This window comes from Lutra lutra, chromosome 1, assembly GCF_902655055.1.
Source record: "Lutra lutra chromosome 1, mLutLut1.2, whole genome shotgun sequence".
Taxonomy (NCBI): domain Eukaryota; kingdom Metazoa; phylum Chordata; class Mammalia; order Carnivora; family Mustelidae; genus Lutra; species Lutra lutra.
Window position 1 is genome coordinate 4,122,727 of NC_062278.1, and position 18,338 is coordinate 4,141,064.

Sequence of the window (18,338 nt, forward strand, 5' to 3'; positions counted from 1 at the left end):
CTAGTGTAGGAAGTGGAGAGGCCCTCACACAGTAGCTCTATTAAAAGTGCTGTCCCTTGGCTGTGGAGCATTCATGCCGTATTACTGGGCCGATTTCTTCACACAGAAGGTCTCCAACAGAGCCAGACTCAAATAGCAAGGGAAGGCTCAGAGAAGTGGACCCCTTTGCCCAAAATCACATGGCTCGTGAGAAATGGAGACTCCTTTCCACGTTCTCATGAGCTTTCCTGTTCTCTGTGTCGCCTTTGCAGGCACCCACCAGTCATCACTCATTGCTCCAAAAAGCATTTCTAAGACGTCTTCCGTGTTCAGGTGCCATGACAGGAACAGATTTCCGCACATTTCCACACTGACTGGCGTCCCACTCAGTTGAGCAGCTTTCAGAAAAACCCGGTCCATTCTACGGACCGATGCCATCCTGACCCTGATAACGCCAGAGCCCTCGCATTTGGGCTGCCGTGTTGTGCCAACGAACCGACATGTGACGTGGCAAGGAACCCACGTCTCTGGCCACAGCCACCTGCAGACAGGCGAGGGAGCTTGGGGGCCATGTTGGTTTCCCACAGTTATGGTAACAAATTGCCACAAACTCAGTGGATTAAAACAACAGACACTTACTCTCTTACAGTTTTGAGGTCAGAAGCCCAAGGTCAATTTCCCAGGGGGCTGAAGTCACAGTGTTGACAGCGCCGTGCTCCCCTGAGAGACTCTGCTTCTCTTCACCTTATCCAGCTTCGAGAGCTACGTTGCTTGCCTGTCTCGGGGCCCCTTCCTCCTTCTCCAAAGCCAGCATCTTCCCATCGGCTCCTTCTTTGCGCTGACTTCCCTGTAGCCCCTCTTGCTCCTTCTCCCTCTCATGAGGACACCTGTGATGGCATCTGGTGCCCACCTGGATAATTTGGGGTCCTCTCCCCATCTCAAGGTCTGTAGCTTCCTCAGACCCATAGAGACCTTTTCTCCACTTCAAGTAGCTGCCCCCTCCCCCCACCTTCCGGGGCAGCTGGGTGGCTCAGTCGGTTGAGCGTCCGACTCTTGATTTCAGCTCAGGTCATGATCTCAGAGTCATAAGTTCGAGCCCCGTGTCGGGCTCCACACTCAGCATGGTGTCTGCTTGAGATTCTCTCCCTCTCCCTCTGCCCCTCCACCTGCTCCAGCTCTATAAATAAACAAAGTATTTTTTAAAAAATGAACAAAGTAGCTGCTACCTGAGGAAGAAGGGCAAAGCTCGGAGAAGGCAAGGGCCTTCATTTGGGGTCTCCAAATTGCGACTCTGGGAGTGCATATTGCGGAGTAAGCAGAAAAGTGTCCCGCTTGGGTAGGGAAAGCAAGGGGGCTTTATGAGAAAGAAGGAGGCAATCACATGATTCAGGAAAGGAAGAAAAAACCCTGTGAATTCAGTGCTAACTGGCTGAGCCTCTTTCGATCACCAGCTGAAGGATTCTTCTCTCGCTGTCATCAAACAAATGTATCCCTGGCTGCGCTCATTAACTCTTCGTCTTCCTAGAGTTCATATCATCAGTTTTGTGGCCGAATGCCAGTCGTTTTGTTGGATTTTATGATCAGCCACTTGTAAAATGATTCTGGATTCCGACCCAGTTCAAGAGTTCATTAGCCGGAAGGTAAAATGGAGCCTCAGCACGGAGTCCCTCGTGCGCAGAGACTGTACGAGGTTCTGCTCACAGTCACAGGTGCCAGGGATTAGGGCCCGGCTACCTGGGGGGCCATTCCTCAGCCCATCACAGAGGTCGGTCCTCCTGCCACCGAGCCTCCGGCCAAGAGAGCAGGCGCCTGGCCCGCCTCTGGACTGGCTCCCTGAGACACCGCCGGGAGTCAGCGGCACCCGCTAAAGAACACCTGAATCCCTGATCCCAAGAAACCAAGACAGGAAATTTGGGGGGCTAGAGCTTGGGATACTTTGTTATATAATGATAGATTACCATCCGGCCATGTCACTGTGCTTGCCAAAAGGGGCATCCTAGGATCTCACAGGGTAGAAACAAGACGGGAAGGTCCCACAGGGTAAGGGAAGCTGGGAGAGACTGGCCGGACTCCCACGGTGACCAGACCGTCTGTAAACGCGGTGCTCCCGCAGCCCCTGCCCAGAACCTGACCAGCTCAGGGAGCCTCCTGCTGTAAGTCGGACGTAGGAAGTCCGCAGGCTCTCTGCCAACAGTCCAGAAAGCTGAACAATAATCTTCATAACCATTAGCCCCCAATGACCAGGGTTTGCTTAATAACTGATAGATTCCCTAATTTTTTGTCCCTGTTCCTGCTTTCAGACCAACCAGAGAAAGCCGAGAGTATACCCCAACGCAGTCACATGGGATGTCTACTTCTAGTTAGCCGGGCCCAGCCTCCCCGAGCCACAGCCCCCTCCAGGCTCGTGGGGAGCCTCCGTGTTTCCCCCCCCATGAAGCCTGGCCGCTCCTCTCCCTGCCTGGGAGGCTCTGCCAGGACCTCGGTGACGGCGGCTGACCTCCCTGCATTAGTCTGACTGAACAGCTTTGCTTCCCATTTGGGTGGTCTTCCTTCTGCACTCGTCAGGAGCAAAACCCCAGCCCCACAGGAGAGGCAGGGAGGAAACTGTTGTGTGTGTATGTGTGCCTGCGTGTGCAAGTGAGCGACCCAGGCGGAAGAAACAAGAACAGGGAACATGTCTTTTTCTTTTCTCCCGTGTCTTGTTCCAGGAATGCTCCCGGTGGATGTGGGGACCAGTGTGGCAACACCCAAAAACCGGCTCCCCTTCCTCTGTCTGCCTCGCTGGACCACGTTTTCCAGTCTGCCTTGCAGTTGGGCACAGGCCAGCCCAAGACCTGCCCTTGAACGCGGGAGGGAGCGAACTCCTGGGCTCCTGGGAACCTCCCTGCCAATCCCCTACCCTTTCTGTCCTCACCTGCCGGTGAGCGCAGAGGGTCTGGCGGGGGCTCAAAGGCCCCGGGGATGGTGGGGCCCCAGGGACCATATGGCTCAGCACCCTGCCAGTGGGCTGCAGGCATCGGTGATGTGAGGGGAGCACCCTCGGGTGGTGTTCAGCTGCGGAGAGGAGGGGGTGCTTATTCTCATGAGAACGGGCCCGTGCTGCACCCAGCTGGGAAACCGGGTGCTGTGGTCCCCGCTGTGGGTCCCCCAGAACTGTGTTCCTGGGCTAAGCCCAGGAGCCTGGGAACATGACCTCATTTGCAAGTAGCATCTCTATAGATGTCATTAAGTTATGGATCCCAAGATGAGGTCGTCCTGATTCAGCCTGATGACTGGGGTCTATAGATGAGAGAGGAGAGGGACCTGGGCCCGAGAGACACAGAGAAGGCCGTTGGAGACCCGCAAGGACAGGGCAGGGACTGGGAGATGCAGGACAGCTGCGGCTGGGGGGGCAGGCTGGACACCTTCTCCCTCCGCTCCAGGAGGCTCCAACCCTGCCTGTGCCTTGACTTCAGACCTCCAGCCTCCAGAGTGTGCGAGAACAGTGTGCTTCACCCGTGGAAGCCATCCAGCTCGCGGTACTTTGCCGCGGAAGCTCCAGGACTCGGCGACACCAAGCCTGGGCGCGTTTCCTGCATGCTCACCCCTGGGGCTTGGGGTCAGTCCCAAGGTGGTAAATGAGCGGCTTTGGCCAAGGCTCTGTGTGTGTGCACGTGTGCAGGCGTGTGCACATATGTTGAAATGGGGAAGCTTTGAACATGCAATTAATGGAACAAATATTAATGATCAGACTTTCTTTTTCTCAGGCTTTATTTTCACAACGGCGTTTACAATTTAAAGGTAAAGAAGACAACAAACAAGGGAACAGGGACCGTGGGTCTTCTCAGAGCTGCTACGTGACCCAACTCATAAAATGAGGGGGAAAATCCAAATTACAAAAGAAAAAAGAAAAGTAAAGGTTGCCAGAACTAAGACCAATATTTTCTCTTTCCTATGCTCTTTCCATAACGGTTAGCTTCAATATGGCAAAGGTTCTTTAAAACCAGGGACACTCCACTTTTGCCACTTCAAGATGGGATCAGAGGACGAATCCAGCAAGATAACAAAATGAAAGACATCCAGATTGGAAAGGAAGTACAATGATCTCTGTTCATAGAGTGTTCAAAGATTTAATGACTTTACAAATGGAAAACCACAAATATTCTGCAAAACTCCCCCAAAACAAAAAAACAAAAACCTGTTAGGACTAGTGAGCAAATTGGAGAGTACCAAGATATGAAATGAACACGTGAAAGTCAGTTGCATTTCTGTAACCCTAAAAATGAATGATCTGGAAAAGAAATGAAGAAAACCAGTTCCACTTACAACAGCATCAAAAAGAATAAACAATTCGGGGATTAACCTAATCACAGGAATGAAAGACCCATACGCTGAAAATGATAAAAAAAACATTGCTCAAAGACATTAAAGAAGACATAAATAAATGGAAAGACATCCTGTGTTCATGGATTGCAAGATTTAATATCGTTAAGATGCAGATATCCCCCAAAGTGACCTCCAGAGTCAGCACCGTCCCTGTCAATATCCCAATGACATTTTTGGTAGAGAGAGGAAAAACCCACCCTAAGATTCACGTACAATCTTAACCTACCTCGAAATGGGCAAAAACATCCTGAGAAAGAAGGAGGACGCTAAGGACCCCCGCTTCCTTATTTCAAATTTAATGCAAAGCTACTGTTACCAAAAGACGGTGGTATTGGCCTAAAGTCAGACACAGACCAGCGGACTAGAACAGAAAGCCCAGAAATAAACACTTCTGCATATGGCCAGATGATTTTTGGCGAGGGTGCCAAGACCATTGGGGGAAGGATGGTCTCTTCAACCAAGGGTGCTGGGACAACGGGGCGTGCGTGTGCAAAACAGTGAGATCGGGCTCCTCTACCACCTTAGAGCAGCTGCCTCACAGAGTATCAAAGGACAGGGAGATAGAGCAGGCTGCAAGGGTTTCAGAAGCGAGGGGTGCTCTACGGACCTAGAGAGAAAGGAAGAAAGAGGTGTTGGATGGGGAGGGAGGAATTGCTGGCATTTTTGAACACCTGCTTTGGGACAGGTGTTTTGCAGAAATGGTTTCCCTTGACCCTCCTAAAATTCCTCTGAAGTAGGTATTGCCTAGCATGACGAACAAAATAAAATTAGCCACAATCCTCTAACCTAGAGATGGCCACTGGTATAAATCTCTGCATTAAAATTTTTTTTTCTGAGGCGCCAGGTGGCTCAGTCGGTTAAGTGTCTGTCTTTGGCTCAGGTTATGATCCCAGAATCCTGGGATCGAGCCCCGCATTGGGCTCCTGGCTCACTGGGGAGTCTGCTTCTCCCTCTCCTGCTCACCCTGCTCGTGCTTTCTCTTTCTCTCTCTCTGTGTCAAATAAACGAATACATTCTTTAAAAAATGTTTTTCCTTACTAACCTTCTCTTTAAGACTTCACACAGCCACCACGGGGGCTCACTGGAGCCAGGAAACCATATACATTAGAATTGGTATCATTCAAGCTCTTTTCCCTTGGGGGGCCAGAAACACGGCTACGGTCAACCCCGGGAAGCAGGTGGCATGGCTGAATTGCTCTGAGAGCGACCAGCCAAGGGACACCATCTGAAACCACCCAAGTCTGGATTTAAGCCGTAGCGCCCGGGAGGCTTCCTCATTCACGTGTTCAGTGACAGATCATGTATTAAGGGACTAGAGTGTAGCCGGTGCCGTCCAAGATTCTGGAAATACAGAAGAATATGATCCTGACCTCCCCTCTCTGGGGCCTTACAACCTAACAAAGAAAGAGAGCAGTAGTTGACAACGCTGTGACCCGGGGGTGTGGTGCTCAAGGACTGGAGAGCCACCTCTTTGGGGAGATCAGAGAGGACCTCCTGGCGGAGGTGACAGCCCCGAGTGTGTGTGGACTTTAGATACAAACTCTGGGCTGAGCGCAAGCGCAGTACAGAGAAGGTGGACACGGGGCAGCAGAAAAGCTTGGTTCCAAGTAAGAGGCCGCCTCTCGCCTCTCCTTAAGGTGAATGCACAGAAGAGAAAATCCCGAAGCATCGTTGCCCCTCCGCGGACGTGCCCCCTTTAACCGTAGAAATTATAGAGCGTGCGCTGTGCCTGAGATAGCCGGTAAATTTTCTCCTTCAGGAACCTCCTCTTGGCAATGGTGTCGCTCTGCTCCTGAAGCAGCCAGGAGTAATTCTCCCTCTCCTGTAGGACCTGCATCATGGCTTTCTGTAGGCAACTGCCGTTCTCCTGGAGTATGAAATACTGAATTATGAATGGGATCTGGTTGGCCAGACGTTTGCTGGTTTCCTGGAAGAGGGGATAAAGACAGTCAGCCGGAGGGGTCTCCACCTGTGGTTGCAGCAAAGCCTTGGGATTCTTGGATCTGTGGGTGATGGCCTCGATAGGTTCTGGAGCACCCCATTGCCATGATCAGCTTTGAGACATGGGAAGGTTCTAGATGGGCTGCCTGAGTTCCACGACCAGGCAGGTGCTCCCTCAGTCCTAAGAACCCACCTGGCAGGCTAGCGGGAACCCGTAGCACACTTCTGGACATCCCCGCCTTCCTGGGAGCTCTGCCCCTTTCCTCCTCCAGCCTCATCCCCACTCCACCTCCCCAGAGAGACCTCTGGGCCCTGCGATCCCCTGGTCCCTTCTGGGAGCGGACTGAGACCTGCGTTAGTGGCCACCTCATTCCCTGTCTGCGTGGGTAGGAACAAGTTTGTGGGCAGCTGGACTTCACATCTGCGTAACTCCTTTCTACTCTGATTCAGAAAAGGCTTCAGGAGGGGTGGCACATGGGTGGCTCAGTCAGGTAGGGTCTGACTATTGATTTCAGCTCCAGTCATGATACCAGGGTCGTGAGGTCGAGCCCCGCATCAGGCTCCCTGCTCAGTGCGGAGTCTGCTTCTCTCTCTCTTCCCCCTGCTCCTTCTCCTCCCCCTGAATTTGCTCTCTCTTTCTCTCTAAAATAAATAAATCTTAAAAATAATGAAAGAAAGGGCTTTAGGAGTTGGGCTCCTTTGCAGGTTAAAAGCTGTCTTCCTTTCTATGCCCTCCACATTTCTGTCCGTGGATGGAGGTCTGGAAACTCTGGAGGTGATCGGGTCACAGAATCTAAGTGAAGGAATTTTCATGCCAGTTTTGTGCAGCTGGTGAGTCTGAGGCCATTCGAGACCTGAGTGCCTTCTGAACATCAGGGAGAGCTACATGCTGACTCGTAAAGTTAGTGCTGATCGTATCTCGCTGTATTCTGATACTAGCAATTTGGGGATTCATGCATAGCATAAAATATAAAGAACTTTGCCATCGGAATGCGTTTTGAGTACGTGCCGTGTCCCATTACAAACCTGATTCCCCAATTCCCGAATTAGTGGAAAGTTCCTAGACAGGGTTGCAACTATTTGATAACACCAGGGTTTTAACTATAAATGAGATAATACGTGAACATTTATCCCTGCGGAAGGGGCTGCCTACCCGGCAGGGGCCCCCACCCCGCAAAGCAGCTTCAATCAGAATGCCAAAGGGGTCTGCGGGGCAAAGACCCCCACCCCGGCCTACATGCTCACCCAGAAATATGCATTCAGGTGCACCCCAATTTCAGTGATGGACGACATCGAAGACGTATCTTTTGAGAAAGGCAGTTTCAACTCATGATCCTGCATGGGCTTTCCCATTGGGTTGAAAACCTCTTTCCGGACTTGGTTCAGAACCACGCTGTAAATCTCATCTTGACAGTACACCAGCTGCTCCATTCGGAACTGAAGTCGGATCAGATTTTCCGCTATTTCTGCTTGTCTCGTTTTTAAGTCTTCAATCTTGTTCTGGTTGGAGAAGAGAAAGCACATGACTTCTTGGCTCCCCTTGGTTGTTTTTTTTTTCCTTTTCTTTTTTTTTCTTAAAGATTTTATTTATTTGTTTGACAGCGAGATCACAAGCAGACAGAGAGGCAGGCAGAGAGAGAGGAGGAAGCAGGCTCCCCGTGGAGCAAAGAGCCTGATGCGGGGCTCGATCCCAGGACCTTGAGATCATGACCTGAGTCAAAGGCAGAGGCTTTAACCCACTGAGCCACCCAGGTGCCCCTCCCCTTGGTTGATTTAAACATCGTAGAAAGTACTATTATATTGAGATGGTATTAAACATAATTTCACGTCAAAGACCTGGGATTTTACATGGCGACTCTAGGGAGGCTCCCTGCCCCATGCCATGGTGTCCTCTTGCATCCTGTCTGTCTCTCTGCCCTTGCAGGGTCCCACCCGCGGCTCCTGACCTCCCTTCGCTCCCACGTCACCATCTGCCTGCCTCATCGATGGTGTCTACTCTGTAATTCTACCTCCATCCCTCTGGTCTCTCCAACTGGCTTGAATCCATGCCTTTGAGAATGAATCCGCACAAATGAACACAACGGGGTATCACTCGGACATCTGTGTTTTCCAGGAATCCTGCGACTCCTGTGTTGCATCAGCCATTAGAGGCATTCCAGGAAGGGAAGGGTGACCTGGTGCAGAAGAGCCCCTTCTTGGGGTCAGGAGCATGGCGGGGGGAGGGGGCCAACTGCTGAGACCTGGGAAGGACAAGCTGCTGTCCTGGAGAAACGGCGGTCCAGGCCCAGGCCTGTCCCCCATCCCCTGGGGAGGCACCCAAGGCCTCAGACACAGGCCCCGGGAGAGCTGGAGAGGTCTGAAGTCAGACAGCGCTTTCCCCAACTGGCCAATGGTGTGAAAGGAGACATCCAGCTGTTATGGGAAAATGGTGGAAAAATTCTCTTTCCTGCTCACTTGAGTTGTGGAATGAGATTCAGACCCACTGGCTCAGCCCTGAGCAGAAGAAGGTTTTTATCTAGAGCCCGGGGGTGGGGGTGGGGAGCTGGAGCACCCCTGCTTCCCATCCCTGAGAGGGGCATCAGAGCTGTTTCCGTAGAAACCCACACAGCTGCGACAATATTTTTAAGTCCAACTTAGAAAGATTTTGGAGTAGGACTAATGGACCATCCTGTCCTTTGTAGTGGAAAGAGGTTCAAAGAACTGGTCAGTCACCAGGCATGTTCAGAGCACCAGCACCGAGCCTACGGCCTGCGTTAGTCTCCCGCAGACAGGGGAACTCGGCCGGGCGCTTTGTTCCGTCCCTCCTAGGGAGTGCAGACTACCAGCCGCCAGCCCAGCCAGCCCGCAGTTCTAACCTCGGCCTCGAATTTCTAGAGGACAGTAAATATCCTGCTTCTTTCAAAGGTTAGACCCCAACAAAAGAGCCAGCAGTACAGGTGACTTGCTCATAGACTGTGGGTGCTTACCTGGGCTCTTTGATTAAGGTTGGAAAATCCACTAAAATGCTTCTTGGCTGTGTCGGAGAACATTTGCCGGACGATTTCTGACCCGAGAAAGAACAAGGCATCCATAAATTGCAAGCAGGAGTAAAACGGGTTAGAGACGCAGGGAAAAAGAAATCATGTTACATGGGCCCCATTCCAACCTTGTGCTCCCCAGATCTACAGACCAGGAGAGGAGGAGGGGACAGTACGTTGTCCCACGGAGACACAAAACCATCACCGCCCTGCCCAGGTCCTGTCAATTTCCCCTCCTTGGATGGACTGTGTGTTCTCCCCAGGACCAGCATCCGACTATACCCCACGTGGCTGCGTGGAGGGGGTGGGGGGTGACCGGAGAATGCTCCCCTGACTCTCATCTTCCCCCCCAAGTGGTCAAGGAAGGTCTTCCTGCTTGGTTTGATAATTGCATCCCGACCCCTCCCTCTGAGGCACTGAGCGTTCCAGATGGTACAGGGCTGGGCCGACCGTGCGAAAGGCACTCAGGAGAGCTCCTCACCAACAGCCTTCTGGAGCAGGGCGAGTGCGGGGTCGACCAGCTGTTCTAGGTACTGGTGCACTATGGTCTGGAACGTCTTGTAGTTGACAAAGCCGAGAAGCTCCTTGCCGCGGTACTGCTTTTCATATATTGAGACTTTTTCGTGAATAATATTTTTAACTGCAGGATAAAACAAACCACCATTTAAAAAATAGAAACAGGGACACCTGGGTCGCTCAGTTGGTTAAGCGGCTGCCTTCAGCTCAGGTCATGATCCCAGCGTCCTGGGGTCGACTCCCACATCGGGCTCCTTGCTCGTCAGGGAACCTGCTTCCCCCTCAGCCTCTGCCTGCCTCTCTGTCTGCCTGTGCTTGCTCGCTCTCTCTCCCCCTCTCTCTGACAAATAAATAAAATAATAAAATCTTTAAAAAAAAATAAAAATAAAAAATAGAAACATCTTTTTCTTGGAGTCTTGCTTACCCACTGTGTCCTAAGGCAATATTCCTAAATGGAGTTTTTTTATAATGAAAAAAATAATTATGGTCTGATAATACCAACTGAAGGAAAACTGGCTTTTAAGAAACAAAATTGTTATCGCATGGAAACGTGTTTTAGTTGAGAGTCCTCAGCCTGAGAGATGAGTTTAGTGTTCGTAACTGGTAGAAGGTACCAGATTCATACCATGAAAACGGAAACTTAAATATTATTATAGGATTCACAGATCTCCCAAGAACACGTCCAGACGACAGTTGGAGGAATCCCACCACGACGTGAACAGTGGTATTTTTTTCCAAGTGCCAGACACACACACACGCACACACGCACACACACATGCGTGCACGTGCACACACATACACCACACACCCTGCAGGCATCTGGGCTCTAGCAGAAGGGACGTTGGAACTTCCCCAAGCAGAGCAAGGGGTTCTTATCAAACCACTGACCTCTGCGTTAGGGGCGAGGAGAGGAAGGCGCAGAAGGTGAGCAGAACTGTCTAGTCTCAAAGCAAAGAAGCAAGAAGGTTGGCGGTGCTGGAGTCGCGTCTGGGGGGGGCAGTGTGCCCATGGATGGCTGAGGGGCCCCTGGTGTCTCGTGTGGCGTGTTCGGCTGTTTGCGTGCTTCCTCTGAGCCACAAGGAGCCTCTGGTCCCGTGTTTAGGGGAGCTTTGTCCCAGGACTTACCTTTTTGGGTATTGGCTGTGAGTACGAGCACCCAGTTCTCAAACTCCTCCCTGATTTTGTTAAATAAGCGCGTCTCTTTCTCCTTGACGACTTCTTCTCCCTCTGTTAGCTTCTCAATGTCCTGATTAAACATTTTGATTTTCTAAAACGAGACAAAGTCATCAGGCTGTGCTGTAATGCCACTAAAGAGCTGGGGGCTTCCCGGGGGCAGCAGCGTGTGGGGTGGGCAGGGGGGGTCAAGAAACCCGGGCAGCCACCCGACCTCCCCAGCCCCCGGGGGGAAAAACGGTGGGCAGCCCCCCCACGAAACAGGGCTCGCGGCAGGCCACAGGCAGGGATGTATGGGAGGCCACTATCGGGGGGCGGGCCACAGGGGAGCGTGTGGCTATCTCCGGGGGTCTGGTGACACGGTGGCCCGGTTCTGTGCTGAGTGTCCCGTGGAGCCTCGGTCATGCTCACATCGATCAGGAAGAACATCCTGTCGGCCTCGTTGCTGGGGGTGTCCTCTCCGAACTGGTGCAGCTCGTCGGTGGCCCTCTGGTAGCTCTCCCGTATTTGCTCCTCTAGCAGCGGGAGTGATTTCTGAACAAAGAGCCAGCAATGAAACCCGCAGCTGGTGACACTGGCCGACAGGTTTCTTAGACACAGAGTCCCCTGCGAAAGCTCTCGAGGGGATCTAGAGTTCCTGTTACTGTGTGAAGCTTGTGAACTCGGACACCCGTTGAGGACCCCAGGGATGGCTGTGCAGGCAATGAGTGTGCCTACGGCCTGAACCATGGCGTGCAGGAATTTGCCGTTTTGTTGAGGTCATTGGACTAGGGAGGAATCGGGGCACGGCCAGGTTGGGCTTGGGTGGTGCTCTGTATTTAGAGAACAAGTAAGCATGCCTGGGTGGCCCAGGTGATTAAGCATCCAATCTTGGGGCGCCCGGGTGTCTCAGGGGGTTAAGCCTCTGCCTTTGGCTCAGGTCATGATCTCAGAGTCCTGGGTTCGAGCCCCGAATCGGGCTCTCTGCTCAGCGGGGAGCCTGCTTCCTCCTCTCTCTCTCTCTGCCTGCCTCTCTGCCTACTTGTGATCTCTCTCTGTCAAATAAATAAATGAAATCTTAAAAAAAAAAAGCATCCAACTCTTGGTTTTGGCTCAGGTCATGAGATCGAGTCCCAGGTTGGGCTCTGTGCTCAGCGGGGAGTCTGCTTGGGATACTCTCTCTCCCTCGCCCTCTGCCCCTCCCCCTGCATGCTCTATCTCTCTCCAAATTAATAAATAAAATCTTTAAAAAAATTTTTAGGGAACAAGTACACTTGTGTATAATGTAAGTTTTCTTTAGTAAAATGTTCTGCTGGTGATCATTTGGGTGTTATAAGTGGATAAACGGTGCTACGGTAGAGAGGACGTCTTGGATATCGGTGTCAGGCTGGGAGGAGCCCTAACCAGTCAGTGATGTCGATGAGAAGGAAGGAGGGGGAGAAGGAAGGACCTCGAGAGGCGCCAGGAGGGCTGTCTATGGGCCAGGCACCGTTCTGCGTCCTCCATCTCTGGGGATCACTGTGGCCTGGAAGGAGGGTGCGTGGGGGCTTGCGGGCAGTTTCTGGATTAGCAGGGCTCCTCAATGTATGTTCCCTGGACCACCTGGGAAGTTAGAAGGCCAGATTCATTGCCCCCTACCCCCTAGATCTACCGACTCAGAAACTTGGCTTGGGACCCAGGAATCTGAGTTTAAATAAGATTCCAGGTGAATTGTGCACACAGCTTGAGAAGCTCTGGCCCCTTCCAACCAACGTTCTCGGAGTATGTGTTTCCTGGCTTGGAAGAATTCATTGCTTTTGACTGACAGGCTGATAAAATCACTGTTTCATTTTCAAGGTTGACGAGTGTTAGCCTCTTGCAAAAGGATGTATTTGCTAAGTCAGTGCGTGTTTCCTTTACCCTTCTAAACTGGCTGATCCCTTTCCTCCTTCTCGTTGCTTCCCCCAGATTGACGGATTCGACAGTTTGCCTCAACAGCCCGCAGCTGTTGCCTCCAGGTTTTGGAAGCTCTGTTGGGAACCTCTGTCCATGAGTGATTTGGTTTTCAGAATGCACTTGCCGATCGGCTTGTGCGGGCAGCTCAGCCATTGCACGATGAAGGGACTTGGGTAGGCTGTAATTTCTACAAGAGGCAACCCAACCCCGTTGACTCACATTGATGTGCAAGATGAGCTCATTGGTCAGTCTTTCCGCCAGACAGGGCACCGTAGCCTTTCCTTCCTGCAGGAGAGCTCTGAGACAAGACAGAACACACGGGCATTCAGGAAGCGCCCTGGTTATCCGTACCGTCAGGGAAACCTCGCTGAAATGGAGCTGGGAGGCCAGAAGGGAGAGCTCCCATGCCACACCACCACCCAAGGTGTCCGGACCAGACCCAGCAGAAGACTCCTCATTGGGAGAGAAACATCGGCTGTGGCTGTGAACCCCAGCCGGAAAGGATGTGAGCTGACTCTCCCACAAGCAACCCACCACCCTTGCGACTCAGCCAACGAAAAACCATCAGCACCCTGAACGCTTGCCTTCCTCCAGTGGACTGAGTTCCAAACAACCCAAGTCCTCCCTCTTCTCTGTAAGATAACGTTCCTCTTTGGTTTGGCCATGGCTCGAATGTCCCAAATTGCAATTCAGTTATTCCAAAATAAATTCATTTTTGCTGGAAAAAAGAACTCACTCTTCTAATTCTAAGGTCGATAACGTATATGATCATTTTCCTATTCTGGGCTTTATGCGTCAGCTCCCTAGGGTGACACAGGCCGTCAGGAAGCCAAGCACTGCATTTGAAAGACAGTTCCTGATTATGGGGTGAGCCCAAACTCGAGCAAGCTAGGTGCTCGAAAGGTTACATTTATTTTCTCTTTTTATCATCTCAACAAACTCATGAGGTAAGTCATCTTCTTAGCTACAGGACAACCAAAAAACTTAACTTCATAAAGGATAAGTGAGTCGCCCACACTAGTGTCTTATTTCTTGCAACAATTATTTCCGAATAGTGAAATCAATCTTGATAAAGAAGAAAAAAGCTGGAGGCGCTCTACTTCCTGATTTCAAATACGCAGTACGGAGCTACGGTAATTGAAACAATGTGGTGCTCGCATAAAGACAGACACACAGACCAGCAGAACGGAACAGTGAGCCCGGAAATAAACCCATCCACATGCAATTAGCTGGTCTCTGATGGAGGGTCAAGGATATATAACGGGGACAGTCTCTTCCCCGAAAGATGATGGGGAAACGACAACCGTGTGCAAAAATAGTGCACTTAGATCCATCCATCTCTTACACTACTACACAAAAGTCTGATTAAAGGCTTGAATGTAAGGGGCGCCTGGGTGGCTCAGTCTGTTGAGCGTCAAACTCTTGGTTTCAGCTCAGGTCGTGATCTCAGGGTCGTGGGATCGAGCCCCATCTCGGCGGGGAGTCTGTTTATCCCTCTGCCTCTGCTTCTCTCCCCTCTCGTGCTCTCCCTCTCTGTCTCTCAAATAAATAAATAAATAAAATCTGGGGGGAAAAAAACTCCTGGAAGAAACCATCAGGAGAAAATCTTCGTGATATCGGTCTTAGAAATGATTTCATGGATATGACACCAAAAACACAGGCGACCACAGCAAAAACAAATAGGGTTACATCAACTCCAAAGCTTTTCCAGAGCAATGGAAACAACCAACGAAGGGAAAAGCAGCCTGCGGAGTGGGAGATGTGTGAGCCACGTAGCTGATAAGGCGCCAGTTTCCAAAACATACAAGCAACTCCCACAAGTCAACAATGACGACAACAATAAAACCCCCAAAACTGGGCACCTGTGGGGCTCAGTGGGTTAAAGCCTCTGCCTTGGGCTCAGGTCATGATCTCAGGGTCCTGGGATGGAGCCCTGCATCGGGCTCTCTGCTCAGCGGGAAGCCTGCTTCCCTTCCTCTCTCTCTGCCTGCCTCTGCCTACTTGTGATCTCTGTCTGTCAAATAAATAAATGAAATCTTAAAAACAAACAAACAAACAAACTGAAACCCCACCCACTTAAAAACAGGCCCAGTTCTCAAACAGAGATTTCTTCTGAGAAGACACACCAAGGGCAAACAGTATGCGAGAAAAAGCTCGAAGCCACCGGCGTCCGGGGAACACAAATCAGAAGCACAGCGACACAGCACTCCACACCCCAGACCCCACGGGTGTCGGCAAGGAGGTGGAGGCACGTGAGCCCTCGTGCACTGCTGGCGGGAAGGCCAACGGTGCAGCCGCTGTGGAGAGCGGTGTAGGAGGTCCTCAAGAAATTATAATACGAAACTGCTGTACGGTCCAGCAATCCCAGTTCTGGGCATTTAGCACAAGAACTCAAGTCGGGAAAGGGATGTTAGTGCTCCCACGTGCACTGTGGTTCGTTCAACAGATACGGGAACGAACTCAGTGTCCACGGGTGGACGAACGGATGAAGACAAGATGCACAAAGGAATATGGTTCGGCTTTTAAAGAGAAGGGCGTCCTGGGGCACCTGGGTGTCTCATTGGGTTAAGCCTCTGCCTTTGGCTTGGGTCATGGTCTCAGGGTCCTGGGATGGAGCCCCGCATTGGGCTCTCTGCTCAGCGGGGAGCCTGCTCCCCCCCCCGCCCCCCGCCGCCTGCCTCTCTGCTTACTTGTGATCTCTGTCAAATACATAAATAAAAATCTTTAAAAAAAACCAAAAAGGCGTTCTGACACCCGCCCCACAGAGGAATGTTGAGGACGTCGCGCTGATTACAACAAGCTGGTTCCAGAAGGACGAAGACTGTCCGATACCTCCTGCGCGGTCTGTCTACACTGGCCGAACTCGCAGAACCAGAGACTGGAGTGGCGGTCGCCAGGTGCTGGGGGACGGGAGATCGGGACTTGCAAATCATCAGGGGCGACGTTCCAGTGACGCAAGATGAGAAAGTTCTGGAGGTGGTGGTCAGCCTCGTGCCCATAGTTAACAAGACGGTGTCGTGCGCTGGACATTTGCTCAGAGGGTTGATCTCATGTTAGGTTCTTACCACAATACAGTTAAGTTAAAAATTCACACGGTGCTCACTAAGCAGCAGGCACGGTTGTAAGGGTTTTACAAATACGCGTGTGTTGAATCCATGAACAACCGATTTTAAGGGCACGGCGAGGCTCCGTAGCTGGTGCCACAAGACCGTTTTTCAAGTGCTGCTCTGCGTGTTTCTCTCGCAACAGGTGAGTCCCTGCCCACGCGCACTCAAGGGTTTCCGCTCGGACACACGATGACAAAGCAGGTCCAAGACTTCCCTTCCCCACGGACCTGAGTCCTGGCATTCACAGCCCGGTCCCTGTACCGGTAACACTGGCCGCCCCCGGGAACGTGATGGAAACACAGATCCTGGGGCCCCGCCCCAGACCCGGGGTGAACACACTGACCGCGCTGATCTGTCGCCGGCCCCCGTCTTGGCTAGCTCTGGCCTGGAAGGTGGAGCCGGCCCTCACAGAGGGCCGTCCTGGGACGGTCCTGGGGAGCTCACCTGAAATGCGGATGTTTCTGGAAGAACATGGTTTCCTTCTTGGTTGCCTCCACCAGGCTCAGCTTGTTGGTGATCTCCTCTTGGCCCCGGCACCGCACCATCATGTAGCCCTTCTGCAGGTGGTACGTGAGGTTCTGAGCCACCTTCACGATCATGGGTTCCGCGCCCTTGTCCACGAGATCCGGTTTGGTCAGGATTCCTGGGGGAGGAGCGGCAAAGACAGCCGAAGGGGTCAGTTTTCCCCTCCCGTGTGTTTGACTGCTGCTGGGCTCTGGGAGCTGCCTTGGCCAGGACCCGGGAAGCCTTCTGGAGCTCCGACCGTGCAGGGCCGGAAACCCCACTCACGCAGTCCCTCGCCACCCCTCTTACCTGCGTCTTTACTTGCTCAAATAGCCACTTTTTTTTTGATCTGTCGCGGGGGGATACCTAACGTCATCTTCGACTCTCTTTGTCCTCGTTTTTAATCTGGGGTGAAATCTGACCACCGGGCTTCTTATTTCCTGAAAATTCCCTGGCATCTGAGTTGTGGGATTTCTCTCTGTTTGACCTTTCCATTACCAAGGGTGGTCCTCAAGAGCGTGCCTCTACACTCATGAAGAGGTTTGTGTGCGCACAGACCTCCGTGTCCCCAAGGGAGCCGACAGGTCTCTGAACCTGCGCTGGCACCTTCCACCAGGAAAGGAGAGGACCCTCCACCAGGAGGGGCGGCAGCACCGTGAAGGCCCCTCCTCGGAGCCAGCGGTCACTCAGGAAAGCCTAGAACGCTGAACTGGAGTCCGAGAAAGCAGGAAGATAAGAAAGAGGGAGGTTTGCCATGAGAACTCCCCATCGCGGGGGAGAGAGGGCCTTCTCACTCAGTGCCTCTGTTTGGAGCAAGACATATTTATACTGAATTTAAGGATGCCTATTAAGCACTCTGCTTTAGGTATTGAGAAAGGGGCCGGGAACAAGACTGCCAGGTCCCTGATTTTGTGACTAACCCCCCACCCCTTAGTGGGTAAAAGCCAGATTAGTCTAGAAATATACAAGCAATAAAGAAAAAGCTGAAGAGGGGTCTGACTTTATTTACACGCTTAAAGGCCAGTGGGGGGTGTAGTGGGCAAGGCGAGTGTCTGGAGACCCAGTTGGAGGATGGTTGAGTCATCTGGGCAGGAGACGATGGGAGTCTGGTCTAGTGGTGAGCAAGAGATGGAGAGGAGTGGACAGACTTGGTTTAGTTTTGGAGACAGAGTCATCAGGACTGTAGATGAATCAGACATGGAAGCTGGGGAAGAAGATGTCATGTGTGACTCTTAGGTTTGGCTCTAGAACTTGGTCGGCAGGTGCGGTGCTGTGAGTGAGAAGAAGCCGTGGGAGAGAAGAGAGCTGGGGGGTTGGGGTGTCGGGAGGTGTCTTTTGGTCACATTCCATTGGAGACATTCAATGGACATCCAAGTGGAGATGTCAAGTCCAGGGAAAGGGAAGCATTACAAATTTAGATCTGGGAGTTGCCAGCACAGAGAGAGACTCAAAGCCGTGGTCAGCTTGCCTAACGAGCACGTGTTGATAGAGGGCAGATCTCAGAACCACGTTTTGGGTTTCCGACATTCAGAGGTCAGAGAAGGGAAGGAACAACCAGACAAGACTAAGAATGTGACCTCCAGTGGCCAGTGAAGGATGGTGACCTGGAAGCCAGCGGGCCATGTTACAGTAAAGGAAGGAGAGATTTCGAGAAGGAGGGAGTGGTCAGCCATCGGACTGGGTCTGAGGGGGAGGAGACGGGGACAGAGAAGGGACTGCGTGTGTGTCAGCACGGAGGGCATTGGTGACTTTCCAGATGCCATCTCTGTGCCATGGTGGTGACAGGAGTCCCTCTGGGGCTGGCCAAGCGGGTACCATGTGT

General features: G+C 52.0%; 1 protein-coding gene across 4 annotated transcripts in view; it reads right to left on the reverse strand.

Annotated features, from left to right (window-relative positions):
• Positions 1–3,731: 3,731 nt before the first annotated feature.
• The window catches only part of MX2 (MX dynamin like GTPase 2), a 29,769-nt gene continuing 15,162 nt past the window's right edge, over positions 3,732–18,338 (reverse strand). For all 4 annotated transcript variants that reach the window (XM_047719761.1, XM_047719756.1, XM_047719764.1 and 1 more), the window contains 8 exons: positions 16,457–16,655; positions 13,125–13,203; positions 11,403–11,525; positions 10,944–11,085; positions 9,784–9,942; positions 9,252–9,328; positions 7,531–7,785; positions 3,732–6,271 (listed from right to left, as the gene is read on the reverse strand). In XM_047719761.1, the coding sequence (XP_047575717.1) occupies positions 6,041–6,271; positions 7,531–7,785; positions 9,252–9,328; positions 9,784–9,942; positions 10,944–11,085; positions 11,403–11,525; positions 13,125–13,203; positions 16,457–16,655 (1,265 nt within the window). In that variant the 3' untranslated portion in view covers positions 3,732–6,040. The remainder of the gene's footprint in view (positions 6,272–7,530; positions 7,786–9,251; positions 9,329–9,783; positions 9,943–10,943; positions 11,086–11,402; positions 11,526–13,124; positions 13,204–16,456; positions 16,656–18,338) is intronic.